Raw genomic sequence first — 18,170 nt, 5'->3', positions numbered from 1 at the left:
GTGCCACTGAGAGGGCTTTATTTTTGCAGAAACATGATAAACCATTTTAGAAGCATCTGATACTGAAGTTGTTTTTTTTTGTAGCACTGATTTGTAAACTTGAAGAAAATTAAAAGCCAAGTTCAGTTGGCCACTCACATAACAACATAGCTTTGAATTATTCAGAAAAAATGTAATAATCAGATTTCTTCAGAAGAATGCAAAGTTCATAGGATTGTGTCACATATACCTCCTTTATGCATTTATACACCTAACAATTAAAGAGATGCTTCTATAATTTACCTCTTGTTTGTTAGGGTTTGTTTCAGGTGCTAGGTTCACTATAAAAATGTTTAATTTAAAATGTGAGACAGAATATTGGAGTTCTATAGCATATGAATAAAACAACTTACGATTAAACATGGGCAGCCTGGCTTGGAACTGTGGCCCAATGTTGACATGACTGAAATTCAAGATAAATGTTGTGAGTTCAAGAAAATAAAAATTGGTAACATGAATATATAGTATCACTTATATTCTACATCAATTAAATCAAACTTAAAAAAAAGATTTATTTTATACTCTCTGTTGAGTTGGTAACGTTGTAAAACCCAACTTGAAAAGGTACCAGGACTATCACATTGGATAAAACCCTCATAAGCAAATCATTTTTACTGTAACCAATAACACCCATCAGTTAAAACTGTGTTATGTAATCTTAACAATAATATAACTTACTAGTAAGCCAAGACAGCTGATTATAACAATAGCATGCCCAACTTTCTCTTCAAGGTTACAAGCTCTTCATATCAATGAAAGATCATTTAAAGTTTATTTGTGATCAAGCTGTTATGAAATTAGTATAATAAACACTTTTTCCCATTTTATTTATTTACAAGAAAGGTGGTCAGTTTAGAATCTTTTTTTTTCACAAATTAATTTATTAGAAGAATGAGTGTGTCAATATAAAAGACAAAAACTGTACATGCCAGATTTGTGAGAATGTGAAAAATCAGTATGAGAGATATCATGTTGTTAACATATTACATCAATACTATGTCATACTTCCAAAGATGATACCCACTAATATGTAAGAGTCTGTAGATTAGTCACAACATACCCCCTGTGTTTATTACTTTGAAAATAGTTACAGAAAATGTTATTTATTATCAAATCTAATAATAGTTATCAATTCATGTGTTGATGAGTGGTTGAATTTTAAGTATTTTTATGTTATGGTACATAACATGTAATATGTATTGTTTATGCACTGCACTGTACCATTTGAGGTAAACCATGGTCTCATGTAACATGCCCAGTGTTGAAGTTAATCTCCAGTATTGTCATTTAGTCATCTGCATCACCCTTGTTAGTAGATCCCCACTTTTTGTAAGATGCATAAAGTATTTGCAACTTGTGATGTTGCAAACATCTGACATATTCCTACCACCCTTGTTCCTGAGTAACACCGGAAATATCAGCCACTTATTGGATGACAAATTAATGATGAGCTGAAGAAGAGAGACTAATCTATCATACTTGTGACAAAAAAAAGGACACGTTTAATGTTTGAGAAAAGTTCTAGTATATACAGCTTCTTCTGTTCATGTTAATAATTCAAAAACACAAAAGTTTCCTCGGAATGCCCAGAGAATTTAGGAAATACAACCACACTTCGAGTTTGTTCTGAGGTTAACTTCTCCTGATAAGTTCATTCCAGCAACTCAAATTACCCATTGCTACAGTCTGTTGGTCATTTACAGCCTGGATACAATGCACAATGTAAAAACAGTCTTCATATGATCCCAAAGTAAAGAACTCATAAATTAGATGCATGCTCATCCACAACAGCCTATATGTGTTCAGTTTTCATTCTGGACTGGTTTCCTTCATGTACTATATGCTATCGTTTTTGCCCCTTCTTTAGAACATACGTAGTTTTAGTTTTAAGATCCATATCCTCTAATAATCCTACAGTGTAACAGAAACTTTGATGAACATCAAATAAATCTTTCTTTTAAAGCCATTTATTAAGTTGTTCAATCTTTGATGAAATATATTTATCACAATGAGAGTATCATTATTCTTATCTTCTTCAAGCCACATCTCTAAGATGCTGAGACAAATTGTGGATGCATCAACCTGCACCCTCAACCACCACTGGGTACGTTACTGGCCACTTAAGATTCTACACTAAAATCTTTACTTACTGTTCTTTTTGATGCAGATACATGTACCAACAACATCAAGGAAATATGTGTTCTTTTCATTTATACAGATTCTGAGCAAATGGCTTTAAGTGATTTGAAATGAGTCCTCCGTGGATGAGGTAGTGCACTACTCCCAGTGTTGATACAGTTAACTGTTGCTTATGTTTTTCTGTGACTTGTCAATTCCACACATTCTACACCTTTGAAGCATTAGGAAACCAAGTCTTCCACAGAGTATGAAGACAAAATTTGCCACAAGCTACTGTCTCCATATGCTAGACATTATCTGCAGGTATCTGTTCTGTTGTCCATAAAGAACCAGTCTGTGTTTGATCATGCTATTTTCCTGCTGCATCCAATCATAATTTTGAAACATATTACCATTAATGTCATAAGTACAACCTGGTCATTGTTTTTTATGACTATTTGTAACAGATATAATGTGTAAGGTCCCCTAGAGCAACTAAAACACAATTTTCAATCCAATGTATTGTTCTGTGATGCAATTAGCTATTATTGCCCTTTAATGATACCCACATTTTCCAACAGACTCAGAAGCCATTGTCATTTTAGAATTTCATGCAAACTTCAGCAAAAGGCCAGCTTTGCATATCCACCCCTATTTTTGATTAATTTTGTTTCTGTATTATTCTATAAACTACCAATGTTCGCATACTAGTAATTATTATTTTTCCTTTTTTTTCTAGAGTTAATAAGTTATTTTGTTATTTTCATTTTGTTATCATCTCCTCTCTCTTTTTTGTCATTATTTCCATCTTTCAGTTATTTGTTTCAGAATTTTGGGCAAGAGCACACAAAATCTATCTGTGCATAGCATTCCAAATTTTGGACAGGATAGAAAGAAGACAACTAGTCAACAGTATCCACTGCCTACTCTAGGGATTCTTCTGTACCATTAAATAATGAGATTTGACTGTCACTCTTATAGCACACCAGGGCCCAAAAGTACAGACTACATTATACAGTAACAGGCATGTCATCAATAACAAATCTTTAGATTCACAGTCCAGGAATGCCAGCCACAGTCATGTAAAGCTCACCCATGAATTATGCAAATAGAAAGATAAGAAACCAAAAATGTCTTCAACTTACGGATGGATATCCGTTTCTGGGAGATCAGTCACCTCTTCTTCAAAAGGTAAAGGTTCAGGTGCACTAACGCTTACTAGAATTTAAAAACAATTACTACATGATATATATATACACATCTTTTTAAACCAAATGTAGAAATACAATCACATCAGGATTTGGTTATAATTTATTTCACTGCAACACTTGATCAAACAGAGGTTATTTTAAATGCATATCTCATGGACTATAAATTAAAACATTTAACTCATGAACAACATGCTAGTACTCCCAGTGCAATAAAATGTTTACATTTTGTAAGCATCTAACCAAATGGGATTATTAAAATAATTTAAAAAATTATTACATCCTTATCTCTACTTGATATGGCATTATGTAGATATTAAAAAAAACAAAGCAGGTAAAAGCATATTTTTTTTTTCTGAAGACCAAGTACATGATTCAATAAAAAAGTGTCACAGGCATAACACTCAAATTAAAAGCTGTGTAAAACAAATTTAACAGTTCTACAGTGGGTTAGACTATTAAGCCAGAAAACAAACACTAGCTCTGATGTTTCTGGTTTATTTCTTCAGATTTTCTTTGCTGCAACTTCTACTGTTTGCCAAATACAAAAATCAGTGAAAAACCTTAACATTTATGCTTCACTAACTAACCCATAATACACCATAGGGTTTAATAATTTATATTATACATCTTTAACACTAATGGATAAACAAAGCTAACTCACCTCTGCGACTTAAGAGGGAGCTTGGAGTAATAGGTGCAGACTTTGGTGTAAGACTGCCTGACCCTGGCAAGATATGCCAGAAAAGTCTAGAACCATTTCTAACAGGACTTAACATAGGTGGTGGGGTATACGGTGGAGGACTTGAGGTCTTATTCTCATACCCCGCTGAGTCTCTGAGACGTGGAGATCGAAGTCGACTATGAAAACCAGTAGTGCTTACATGAGGTGGTATGTAAAGTGGCTGTTTAAAAAACAACATAAAAGTTAAATGTTTCTTACCCTATAAACTTTCATATAAATACTTTAAAAATAAAGAACTTATCTTCACACAATAACTCTTCTGTCTAAACTGTAAATAGACATTTTCAATATTTAAGGAAAAAATCTTTATCAAGTTGCTATTGAACATAAAGATATTTATCAGCAACTTTTTCCTATACAGAATATTGCCAACCTGAAATTATTTATTCATAATCTGCACTTATTTGTGATTATCAGTCTTTTGTTTTGGTACTTATGCAAACTAAAAGGTAAATTACTATGATATACTTTGACATGGATTTTTTTTGCTTCATATGACAGTACTTTTTTTAATCTAGAAAAAGCAAAATACTGTACAGAGTACAACAGAACATAAAAATATTCTGAATGCATGCATATAACATTTCTTTAAACAAAACTATTTATTTACTAAATCAACTTTTTTTAAAGCCCACATTACCAGTAACTATTCAAATACTGTAAGATACTAGTAAATAGTTGATCTGATTAACAAATAATGAATTCTGAGAAGAACCATTACTGTCTAAATTTGGTTCCTATTTAATAGTTAGGAAAGAAAAAAAAATACTATTATGTATTTCAGACATCAGTATAATTTGTATTTTATGGTGAAATGAAGAACATAAAATTACATATATACCTGTTCTTACAATACATAACTCATATAAAATTATACATGATTTTTAAACCATGGAGGGTCTCACATATCCAGCAATTCACACAGTTTCCAAGACTTTTAAGGACTCCAACATCAAAATTAATCTAAAACTCATGCACAAGCCTCACATCTTTTGACCAACAACCTGAAATTGCCACCGAATTTTGCAAGTTGACTCTTCCTTAAATTCCAAGTCAAAATCATCATGTAACTGGGAATATTTCTCCCCAACTTTTTCAAGTACATGGAATTTGCAATCGCTATATGAAATATTTAAAACCCAAAAACTATATTATACATTAAGTTAATAGTAATAAGTTGATTGATTAAAAACGATCAACTGATGACTGGCCAAATAATGGTCACATATTTATCTTTTATTTCAACTACAGACATGGAAGTTTAATGAATTTAATATAAATAATGGAAATTGCATGAAAAAAAAAAGTTTACAGTTGATCATAAACCTAAATCTTAACAATAAAGCCATCCTACATATAGTTCAACTTTTCAAATGCTTTTTACTTACAGTAAATTATACTGAATTTAAACTGCAAGCTTAAAGATATATATATGTTGGCTACATAAAATTGAAGGATATTATAGTACCATAAAGCAGAATATCACACTTATAAAATATTTCACTAGATGAAAAGCTGGATGTCATTAAACACACACACATATATATATATATATATATGCTTACAAAATATGTGAAAAGGTAAGAAATATTAGGCTATCAATAAATACAGTTACTGAAGTCCACTAATATCTGTAATTGTAAAATTTGCTAATATTCAGAGGGATAATTCTGAGGCCTGAAAACTAATAAAACAAACATACACAAATATGGTGATATTTATGGTATTTAATATGTTTTAGTTTATTTGACCATTTTTGAAAAGTCAAAAAATAAGCAGTGAACTCATCAATTGACCAACTTGCCAACCTTGATAATTAGATAACACCATTAAGCAAAAAACCCTTATTGTACCTTATTGCACATCACTGTATCCTAGACAAATTTGGATCATATTAATAATTAATGTGGGTAAGTACCTGAGACTAACTTTTAATGACAATAAGTTGTATGGCTTCACATTTATGTTCTCACTTCCATAAACACAATTTGAATAGGACAGATTGATTTAAATGCCAAAGATGAAATAATTTACGAATGTGTTTGAAAACAGAATTGAAACAAACCTGATATTAAAAGACAATTTTCACCCAAGTTTCTTTTTTCCCCATCTGTTTGCCATGTTGGATTTATGACATCATAAATATGGCCACATCTTATTTTCTTAAAATACAATAAAGAGAAAGCAAATGCCAAACATATACTAATGTGTTTAAAAACTACACGTGAAGAACTCTATAGCAAAGCAGAGAAGATACTCAATTTAGTGGATGTGCACTCTCTTCATGACCCGATCTTATGATCTATGGATAACAAACAACAATCTTCACAACTGCCCACAAAGGGGTACTACCAATAACAAGCTTTATCTTTTAATTAATTATGAAAACCTTTATTTTATATTTCAGAATGTTCATTTATACAATTGCAATGCTGATGAATTCACTAAATATTCTACAGAAGCTGTAAAATTATTTCACACGTGCACACACACACAAAAGAAAAATATTTTAAATGGAGCAGTCTAGAGTATAAAATATAATGTATTACTGGTCATAGCATAAGTACACTAAATAATAACAAAATACAATCTACTGCTTCAAAAGCACAAACAAACCTAGAGTAAATACAATGCAAGTTGAATCATTACCCTGCACCCTCTGTTGCACTTCACTACAAGTGAATGTTTTCTTGATTTTTTTCAAATCACAATAGCACAAAAATGTTTATACACCATTCAGCAATACAACAGTTTGTAGAAAACTTAGATGTGTTACAAAACATTTATTACAAGCAATACACTTTTATTATCTATTCAAGATATCTCTTAACTTTTTTATCTAATAGTGGGGTGCTTCTCACCAAACATATCCAGCATTGTTTCTAAGGGTGGGGGTGGAAGATGAAGCTACTTCAGGACTGTGAGAGAATTCTTTTAGCCTCAAATAATGCACTTCAAATAATAAAATATTACTACAATTTTTAATGGTGAGGTCTTGTATTTCTTGAGTATTATTTTGCTTCTAATGATGATTTAAGTGGAAAATATTCATACACTATCAAATCCAAAATCATCATTATTCTCATTCTGACCATAGAATACTGGTATGTTTGTGACAATTTTAATAAAAAAATACTCCATATCTGGAAAATGAGACTCAAGCAAGAAGCATCCTTTGGCATAAATTTTGTTTTGGTACTATTTTCAAAACCTTTCATGATGAGGACCATAGTTAATTTAATTTAAAAACTGAACCATAAACAAATAAAACAATATAAGTGAAATATTCAGTTCTTGTATAGTGTTGTAACTTTATCCACAAAAAGAACCTTATAAATTAGAAACAGTTCTCCTAAGCACCAACATAATTGCACATATCAACTGTGCAGGAATTATATTTTATTATGGTGTGAATGTTTTTTTACAGACTGGTGAAATATGATACGAATTAATTACACTAGTCTTACAAGTTGTCTAAACACAGATTTTTAGTTATTTGGCTTCCAGACTGAAAGTTGTTCTCATTCATTTCTGACTGAGTAGCTGAGGGAATTGCTTTAAGGCTATAACAAGTTCAGAGTGAATGGATAAGGGAATTATTTTAACCTTTTTCCCCAGAGAACCCTCCACTACAAATGAGAGTTAAATGTTTTCACACTCAACATTTTATTTAACTACTTTTTGCTTATGTTATACCAATTAAAACAGCATAAAGTCACAGCTAATAATCCATATTTTAATGGTATTTAAGTTCTAGGTTTCTAATTTTACAAGTCAATATTAAAAAACAGAAATTTCCCCTATTGTGACATTTTTCTAGGAATCTTGTCTTCTCTATTTTATCCACTACCCTTTGAAAAAGTACAAAGTTAAATGTAAATTACTCACTATAGAATCATTATTATTCAAACCATAATTCTATAGGCTACAATTTTACTTAGTCAAAGAGTTATGAATAGAAAATTGGTCTCTCTTACCCCATTCACCTTAATTACATTCCTTCTTGCAGCATTTGTTAATACTTCTCTCTAACGTTTAAGCATACATTACTTATAACGAAAGAAAGTCAAGGTTTTCATCTATCAAATAACACAATGTATAATGTTGTGTTCTAAACAGATGATAGTCAATTTTACTTACAATTCAAAAAACTCATATTAAAAACTTAATGACTAGTTTGGATTAATTTGTAACGACTCTTGTCGCACAGCTAGAAAGCCAGAAAAATTTTGAAAATGGTGAGAAATTGTCTACTTTTTGCATGGATTAGTCTATGTTTCTTGGTGCATTATTTAATTAGAATAAAATGATTTAGTGCCTTATTACCATTATTATAAAATAGTAGGCTTATGTATTCTATAAAATCAACAACAAGAAAAAAAAAAGATTATGTAAGTACTTTATTTCTTGTTTATTCTTTATTAATTATTGTAAAAGTAACTAATATATAACAAGTAGGAAAGTTTTTAGGTTAGTTAAAATTAGATTAAATAAAATAAATAATGATATAATAAAATGTTTCATGAGGCATGTGAGTAGCATACAGGTAACGTAACATGATAGTGTAATGTGAGCTGCATGTGCCACAAATGATTTACAGCTCATAATGGTACAGACAGTAGTTAGACATAGTTTTAAGAATAAGCAAAAGTGAAATAAAACAAAAGTTAAATAGATGTATACTATTGTGAGCTTAAAGCTTAGGATAAATTAATGCAGTTTCATGTTACAATATGAAGTCAATTTTAGAAAGAAAAAAGGATAATGTAATTTTTTTTTTTTTGGTGGTTATGAAATCAATCAAATTAACCAATCCCATTTTGAAATAGGCTAAAGAAAATAACAAATAAAATACCCAGTTTTACTGAAAAAACAAAAAAACATCTTAAATGCATTTTAGAGGTTAAAGGGATTACACAAAAGAAATTTGAGATTTTTGAGATAAGTATTTTTAATTGTAACATGAACATTATTTTGCACACTGACTATTCCAAGCAAATACTTCACTAAAAAATGATTTTTTTGTGTGTGAAAGACTTATGATAACCGAAAGACTGCTAAATTTTGTGAAGATATACATACTACATTGAAAGTTAAAAGTATTAAATCTAGAAAGACTTTAAACAAGTACGAAGAGATCATGTGGTCAGTCACATTGACTGAGCCTGTGTTGAGAGTGTCAAGGCACTACCAAATTCAGAATAGCAAAGGGAATTATTTTAAGACACTTGTGCCTCACTAAGTCAGTTCAATTATTATACTTAAAGAATGTTATTTGTATGTCATTATTCTTTATTCTTGTATACTTTTTAAAAAAAATAATGATCTAATGTACAGGTACCATCACTATAAAAACATGCTTATTAGCAGGCTGATGAAACAAAGTAAAAAACAAGGATTAAAATGTAAGTAATGCTTTTTTTGTTTATATTTCTTATTTACTCTATAAAAGTAACTAAAATATAAAAATTAGAAGCTTGTTATGTAAAGTTAGATTAAGTAGAATACCATAAAATAATAAGAATAAAATATTTCTAAATGAGGTATGCTTGCAAATTGCTCCTGTATTGTGTCATTCTATAAGGTAACTTGAACTATGGTGTTCCTGTGTTCACTGAGTGATTTATAGCTTATATCACCAGGATTTTTCATTGGTCAGATTCAAAAGGTAATAAAACAATAAAATTAAGCAGAAACAGAGGTAGAATGTTATGAGTCTTAAGCTATTTTAATCAAACTGTGGGTTTCCTTTACATAAAGTTATAGGATACAGAAAATTACAGATAAAATATACAGCTTTACTGAAAAAGGAACCTCCTAAAACATTTGTTTAGGAACTTTTGAAGGTTATGCAAATAAAAACTGAGTTTGAAGAAAAGTATTTTTAATCTGAACATGACACCTCATACTTGAACCAGTCACCCTGACTCCATACGTGCACAGAGAAATCTTTAATATAAATATTTAATTAAAAAACTTGATATTTTGCATAAAAAAAGAGGTGTAATGTTTACTAAACATTTGCCAAATTTCATGAAGGTATATCATGCACTTTGAGTTATAGTATGCATACTTTCATAGTGGTTGCAAGGTTGTGTAAAATATGAGCCTGTGTTCATGGGGTTAAAAAAAGTTTAATCAATTTTATGTCCATTTCTAACAAACCAGCTCTTTTGGGCCTCACAATCTTTGTGGCTCAACACTTAGAAATTTTCTAGACATATGTGAACCACTGACTTTGTGCACACTGGTGTACAGGAAGAACAGCTGAATGTAACGTTTGTGTGATATAATACAATTACCTTATTTTTGAAGTTGTCAATGGCCAATGGGCTCATACAATAAGCTGATACTCATTTCTGAATTTTTGTTCTTAATCCTAAATCTTATTTAATGCTCTTGTTATGGGTTTCATCAAATTGGCTAAGTTTATGACCCAAAATTGAACTTTAACTTTTAATGTTTTTTGATATCTTCATGAAATTTTGCAAGCTTTTAGTAATTATTAAGAAGCATTTGTAGTCAAACAATCAGAATTCTTTAATGAAGCATTGTTACTAAAATGTCTCAAGAGTTTCATGTAAAGATCACAAATACTTTTCTTCATTTGAAATACCTCAAATTTCATTTATATAATCTCAAACCTTCTACATAAATTGCAAACTTTTTTTAGAGTAAAAAAATATTTATTTTTGGTTATTTTCTCTACACTAACATACAGGGTTAGTAAATTTGACTGGCTTCATAATCATCATTAAATAAAAATCTAAGTTACCTTTTTCTTTATTTCTAGAATGACTTGAAATTGTAACATAAAACATTTGGTTATCCTGAATAGCTTTAACCTAGTAACAGTATACATCCGTTTATACACAAGTTTTGTTTTATTACTCACTGAACCATGTCTAACTACTATTTGTGCCACATAAATTATAAATCACTTTGAAAAAATGCAACTTATATTTTCACACAGCATCACACTTAGCTGAGAATATTATCTGATAAGTCACAAGTTATACACAAAGTAAAAATATAGAAGGAAACTGTTCCTAACCTCTGGTCTATGTTTTCTCTTCCGACGAAGAGGGCTTGGAGGGAGATTATCCGGACTGAGAAACACGTTATCATCATCATTACTTTCATCCAACATTCTACAAGGGGAATTGACAGATAAACCTGATGGAACTGACAGAAAATTTACCTTAGAATCAGTGGAAGTCAGTGAAATACACGTTTCTGAGGCACTTTGAGCAACTGTTGGCTCTTCAAGAGACTGACCATGTAGATCCCGCTTTTCTTGAACATTAAGTACAATATCATTCTGCACTAAATTCACAGAACTACCATCATCACCATGAAGAGTACAGAAATCAAGGGTATTTGTCTGATGGTCTGAATTAACATCTAATGTTAAGGCATTTTCTGTCCTTAAGAAGTCCTCAGCAATTAAAAAGGATTCTTTGGCATCTTCTGTAAGCGGTGGTGGAGAATGAGCAGCTTCTGTGTTGTTCAACTGTTGTTGTTGAAAAGCTTCAGCTGCTTCTACAAAAAGACTGGTAGAAAAGATATCATGAGAGAAAAAGTCTGTTGAATTTAGTTGAGTAGGTGTAGTTGGAGTTGATGCTGCATGAAACACCTCAAGCATTGGAGGTGGGTCACCTGGATCAGAACCAGTTCGGCCTGTCCTCTTAAATACAGCTTTTTTTCTAATTAGGTCAGCCAAAGCATTATTAATAGAACTTGCACATGGACGTTTGGGTGGGATAAAGTGATCAGAATCCGAATGTCTTCGAGTTTTTTCTGTTGGTGGTTTAGGAATCCTAAACTGCTGCTTCAAGTCTCCAATTTCTTTTTCAAAGTCAGAAGATGGAAGTGTTGTGGTAGGAATAGAGGCATCACTGGAAGGAGCACCACTAAAAGCACCTGGGTCTGAAATAGGAAAATTCGTAAAAACTGGACTATCTTGGGGAATAGGACTCAACATAGGCATTTGAGGAGTATGTGCCTGAACCTGTGGTGATAGTGCAACCTCTGAACTTTGCTGAACAGCCTGCTCCAAAGGTGGAAATGCAAATTTTGTTCCTTCAGTCTTTACTACAAAAACTGCAGAGGTTGAGTTTTCATGCCCTATGTTAGCTCTTTTTTGATTAATTTTTTCCTCAATCAGTGCACGAACATTCATACTTGCTGTTTGTAATGGTGGATTATGCCCACTTCCTTCTTGTTTACGCTCAGCTTTCTTTAACTCTGTCTCTTGCTGAATTGAGGGAAAAAAACAAAAAAAAACGCACCTAAGTATTCACAATGTTTCACACAAATTATAATAATGTAGAAAATAGCCAAACAGAAAGATCTGGTTTCTTTCACCTGAGTTTTATAAAGAAAAGAAAATGGTTATCTGCAAATGCTCCCTTTCATTGTAATACACTTCACATACATATAGACAATTACATAATTGCAAAAACAAAATGTATGAAATAGAAATCAATATACAACTGAACAATTAACTTTCAGCACCATGCAGGGAAAGTGCATTTTTAATTTCTAATGATTTACATATTTAACACAGTGGTGTTAAGAAAGTGTAGTAACAGTGGGAATACAAATTCTGTATACATGCATTCTTTTTACTGTAAATGTAAAAAAGGCAGAAAACTAATTATGCACAAAATATTCTGTGTTTCTACTAAGTACTACAATCTGTGACAAGTGTTTGGTAGTTTTTGAAAAAGCTACAATAAACAGTGAAAATTTCTGAAATATTCAATTTTTAATTAGATGATTAGAGCATGGTTTAATAGCCACACAGAAGCAGAAATTATGTGGCAGATACACCACTATAAAAATTATAAAAATGAAGAACCAAAAAAAAAAAAGACTAAAATATAAGTACATTTCAAGTACATCCTTTAAGTATTATTATAAATGATCCATAACAAATGGTAGGCCACAGAGTCGTAAAGTTTGGACGAGGCATTCCCTCAAAAACATGGTTTTCATTTGAAATGCACATTCTTAGACTATATCTCAATACAGGTGAAAAGCAGAGAAATTCACTTTTAATTACTAAGGAGCTATGGTTTTCTAGTTGAAACTAAGAAACATTTTCAATCTGACTTTTTTTTTTTTATAAGGAATTATTGTATTCTTTGTACAGGTATTATTGTAATTATCTTCAATGAAGACAATTACTTAACTGATATACACATTTAACAGGAGTACAAATTGATCTGTTTGTAGACATTTAAAGGTTTGTCAACTTGAAAATGTTTATTTTTCTACAGAAATATTTCAAATAGGTGTTAAATAATATACTAGTTTATTATGAAGAATACTCAAGTGAATAAATATTAATAAAAGCAAGATACACAAATTTTTAAAATATTGATGGGCTTACTTTGCAAGGTGATATTTTTCTGGAAATCATTAAGTAGTTTGTATTTGCCTCTGCTATATAGTTCAAGTCTAACTTCCTAGTTTGCCTTTTTCCTTTTCCTCTGTAAAGATATTCTTGAGGGTGGAAACTCCCAAAAAGTAAACCAAATCAATGCTATTACTGTTGGGTTGTTGTTAGACTGCACTGAGGAGTATATGAATTTATACCTATGTAAACTACCTCATTTGTTACACAATATTTTAACTTTTTTGCTACAAAGTTTGGTGCCTGCAAATACCACCCCACCCACAAATGATCGTTTTTTTTCTGGCATAAAAAACAGAATGAATTAGACAACAGGACATAACCAATACATTTTATCAATTAATGCACACACGTATCAAGTCTTGACAAAATATATAATACAAAATTTACATACTTTTTTGAAGTAACCACCATGAAGTCTCATGTGACCATTTAATGCTGGTATGTTTTTGAATTTCCTCTGGCATAAACTGCATTCAACAGGCTTTGGTTCACAGCTGAAAAATATGTAAAATTACCTTACTTGTATTTGGTTAAATGTAAGAAATATTTTAACACAACACTAACAAAGTTTTAAAAAGTTACAACATGCAATTTGACAATAATTTTAAGTTTCTTGGATGCAGTAAAACTACCCTAAAACAGTTTTATTACATTTAAAAAAATTACATTAACATTTTTTTAAAAGTATAATTCTCAACCCTTGGTCAACAGAACTTGAAAGATCTACAATGAGAAAGACCAACTTTCTTGTTTATTTTAGTGTAAGGATGTGCAACAATTACTGCATTAGCCATCCCTAATTATGAAGTGAAAAATGAGAGAGAAGAAAGATGGCTAGTCATCATCATTTAATGCCAACTTTTGGGGGTACTGTTGTCAAATCCACCAGTGGAATGTTTTAATGGTAACAGAGCAGATTGACAGACCTCAGATGCACATTCTGGCAGAACTACTGGGCTGCAATCTAACCTAAATTCAATTTGTATATGAAATTTCATCAACTAACATACTTATTTCTGGCAGTGCTACCTTTATACACTGTAGGATCAGCTTCCACAGACAGACAAACCTGAATATTTGTGTGGTTATCTTTGGCTGAAGAAGGGGCCTAATGAGGGAAATAAATTTGAGAACCATTACACTAAAAGACAACAATGTTTCAAGTTGGTCATTTTATAAAATATAACACAATGACTCATGCACAAAACAAAACTACTAACTTGATTCCTGAATTTGTAGGTGTGGAGTTCTGTATGCTGTAGGACTTGTCCTGAAAATAAGTTTTAAAAAATATAATAAAGTTAACCACGTCTTTAGAGTATACACTTCCATAATTTGGCAAAAGAAGAAAAAAGTTCAAATTTTAATAATAAGGAGCATTAAAAACAGACATGTATCACTCCAAGAACTTTGACTACTGTAAGTTCAAATTAACATATTAGATCTCAAAGGTTATTAAAGCTCCTGTTATTAACTGTAAAATGGCACAATTCATAAAATTATTTATACGACATTAAGTTTTTACAATGAACACCTTTAATGTAATAAAATTCTCACAGTTTAAAAGCATGTCTACAATATTTCATTGTTGTATTTAATTAATCCACTCCATATAAATTAAACCACTAGTATCACTGAAATATATAGACATAATAATAACTTTCAAACTACACTTATAATTAGCATGGATAAATATATAACATAACCTTAAACATAATGCCAGATTATTGTTATTTATTTTTCATATAAACCTAGTTTTTTCGTTGTGAACAAAACCATAACTTTATATTCTTAGCAATAAAATGACCTTCAAGTAGTTACTTACCTCTGAAATATCACAAATATTTTCCTTGATGAATTGCTCTCATGCTGTCAAAAATCACATGACTAGATTCTGAATGCCTTTAACCCTTAAAACAGAGGGAATGTTGTAGGTAGCAGCATCCACTGATGATAGTTGCTATTTAAGGGTTAATACAATTCTAAGCATGTATCAACTTAGCCAGAGTTCTCTTTTCTTCCAACTTCCACAACTTTTTGTGCCTTCTTCACAAGAACATGCAAAAATTTTTCTTACAGACCACAAATAATATATATTTTGTAGTTGTGATAAAAAAACTATATTTCTCAGTTGTGCAGAGGTGGATATATATATTCTATATATATATCTATAGAATGCAAAATTTTAATAAGGTAGGCTTATTTCAAAACACTAAAAACCAAAAATCAAACAATGAGATGGAAGAGGGAAGTAGAACATGCCATAAGGACCAATGATTCACCCAAAGATGTGATTAAAAATAATTTTACAGAGTCCCAAACAAGAGCTAAAATAAATATGCTGAATTATTTGCAGGAGAACTGAATGGACCATATTCATACAAGACTGGACCAAAATCAGGACATTCAGAAATTGTTTTTCTTAGCATGTACCTCATCATTCTAGGTAGCATTTATCTACCTGTGAAGTCATATACATTCTCAAGTGTGATGAGTACAGGTAGCAGCATAATAGTTAATCATGGACAGAGTGTAATATGTTGTATCCTGTTCTTCAAATGGAGGATTCTTAGATGAGACATGACTAAGATTCTCTCCTACATCTTCATAGGAAATGACTAGCTAATTCAGGCTTTTAGATGGGTTAGACAATACTAAAACAGATGCAACAGGAACACCAAATAAGGTTAAAAAAAAAAAAAGTTCCCCATTGTGGTTGTAGCTATGGAACACCAGCTGTAAAACAGTTGTCTCCATATGGGGTGGAAAGACACCAACTGAGGCATAACCCATTCGTTCAGTGTCAGCCCAGAGAGTGGATTTTTTCTATGACAATTACAGAGGTATTTATAACATGTGATAATCATCCCAACTGAATGAATACATTCAAACAACATTTCATATTAACAGATTGATTCTTTAACCTCAGATGACCACATAACTGTTAAATGGGGTGTTGTCAAGTATAGCTATGCTTAGATTATCATATGAATAATAACTAAACATAACATAGAACTACTGGGAATTCCATCTGGCTTGAAAAATTAAAACCAGAGGCAATTGGAATTCTAAAGATGAAGAGAGAGTTATAGGATATTAAATTCTGAGAATGAAGTCATTCATAAACTGCCACTTTATAGAATTTACTTTCAAGAATATTGTAACTGAGATGCCAAAGACATTACCAAATAGCAAATTTGGCAAGATTTAACCCAAAATTCAATTTTAAGTTATTTGGGCACCTCACAGCAAATTAAACAGATTAACGGTTAACTGCACTAGCTAACGTTAAATATAACAAAAGCAAGATCTAAGAAGTATGATTCAATGTAAGGTATATAAAAAAAACAACAAACCTTTTCTGAAAACCATTGAAAGTTTTGTTTTGTGAAAGATAATGAATAGCCATGAAAATACATAACCATTTTTCTGAATGAGCATCAGCACCAGTCATTGTAGATGACACAACAGATCAGAAAAATTTACTATCTCTCACAGCTCAAATTTTAGATAAGAAGGTTCGATTTCAGAATAAATATGAGGTATTTTGGGAAAACAAAGTGTGTTAAGCATTGAGGGCATAGATATTAGAATGTCTTGTGATCAACATAAACAATAAAAGTCATTAAGGGATCAAAACAGGGATAAAAAATGTAGCATTAAACCTGAGTTTTATCTGTGGCAATGTATAAGAACTTAGGGTTATTGAAAACAATGAAGATAAAACAGATTGATGGCCTCTATACCATTTGACAGTAGCAGATAAGGCAGCTCTGCAAAAGGTCATAGGAAAAAATTATGAAACAAACACACAAGGAATGAGGCAACTGGTTAAGGGGTTAGAGATAAAAAAGATAATATGTAATAAATAATGCCAAAAGGCAGTCCTAACTCAATCGACAGACAGCCAAGGATGTCAAACAGTGATGTCAAATAAGTTTCCAATTTCTTGATTCCTTTAGAAGCACAAAGAGATGGGAATAAAATCTTGGAGAAGTATCATAAACAATTTTGCCTCCTTTTTTGAGCAGATCTAAGGTTTCCTGATACAGACTCTGTATGCAAACTGTACTGAAAGGAAACAAACAACTGGATGAACAGAAAGAGGAGGACAATGAAAATTAAAGTAGAAACCAGACTAAAAGATCCATCAAAGTGTTTTAATATGATACTTCACAGCCTGAATAAGAAATTCAGTTGAAATGGAAGTCTGTTTAAATCAAGAAGATCCACCTGTTTATTTCTACATCTGCCCATTCATTAGAATTGAAAGAATAGAACAGAGCTGGCACAAATTGAATGAAAAGTTGACAAGAAAGGCAAATCTAGAGGAAAAGTATTACTTGCTGATTGTCTAGAGAATGATCGATGACCAGAAGTCAGTAAACATGATAAAACTGTGATCAGCTCTTTATGGAATGTTTCTCTTGAAATGCAATATAGTTCAGATTAGATTCCTGCAAAGAAAAACAATGTAGGAAAAAGGATCTTTTAAAGATACTGAAATGTTGAAATGGGAAACTACTGCCTTGCAACATAGCAAAATGTCAAAAGAGAACACAAGAGCCATGTGACATCAAAAATTACATCAGTGAGAACCACAATAAATGAAGACTACGAAGTAGAAATTTGATTT

At 31.3% G+C, this 18,170-nt stretch overlaps 1 protein-coding gene across 2 annotated transcripts in view; it reads right to left on the bottom strand.

The window, feature by feature from the left end:
• The window catches only part of LOC143226089 (uncharacterized), an 87,493-nt gene that overhangs the window by 20,073 nt on the left and 49,250 nt on the right, over nt 1-18,170 (bottom strand). For both annotated transcript variants that reach the window (XR_013014286.1, XM_076456592.1), the window contains exons 6-11: nt 14,755-14,804; nt 13,926-14,028; nt 11,165-12,367; nt 4,030-4,270; nt 3,303-3,375; nt 393-442 (exon numbers count right to left, since the gene is read on the bottom strand). Coding sequence is in view for 1 of the 2 variants with exons in the window: in XM_076456592.1 (XP_076312707.1) it covers nt 393-442; nt 3,303-3,375; nt 4,030-4,270; nt 11,165-12,367; nt 13,926-14,028; nt 14,755-14,804 (1,720 nt within the window). In the remaining variant the exon portion in view is untranslated. The remainder of the gene's footprint in view (nt 1-392; nt 443-3,302; nt 3,376-4,029; nt 4,271-11,164; nt 12,368-13,925; nt 14,029-14,754; nt 14,805-18,170) is intronic.

The sequence above is a fragment of the Tachypleus tridentatus genome, chromosome 9 (assembly GCF_004210375.1).
Source record: "Tachypleus tridentatus isolate NWPU-2018 chromosome 9, ASM421037v1, whole genome shotgun sequence".
NCBI lineage: Eukaryota > Metazoa > Arthropoda > Merostomata > Xiphosura > Limulidae > Tachypleus > Tachypleus tridentatus.
Note: the sequence above shows the minus strand (reverse complement) of the source record. Positions and strands in the feature narration are given on the sequence as shown.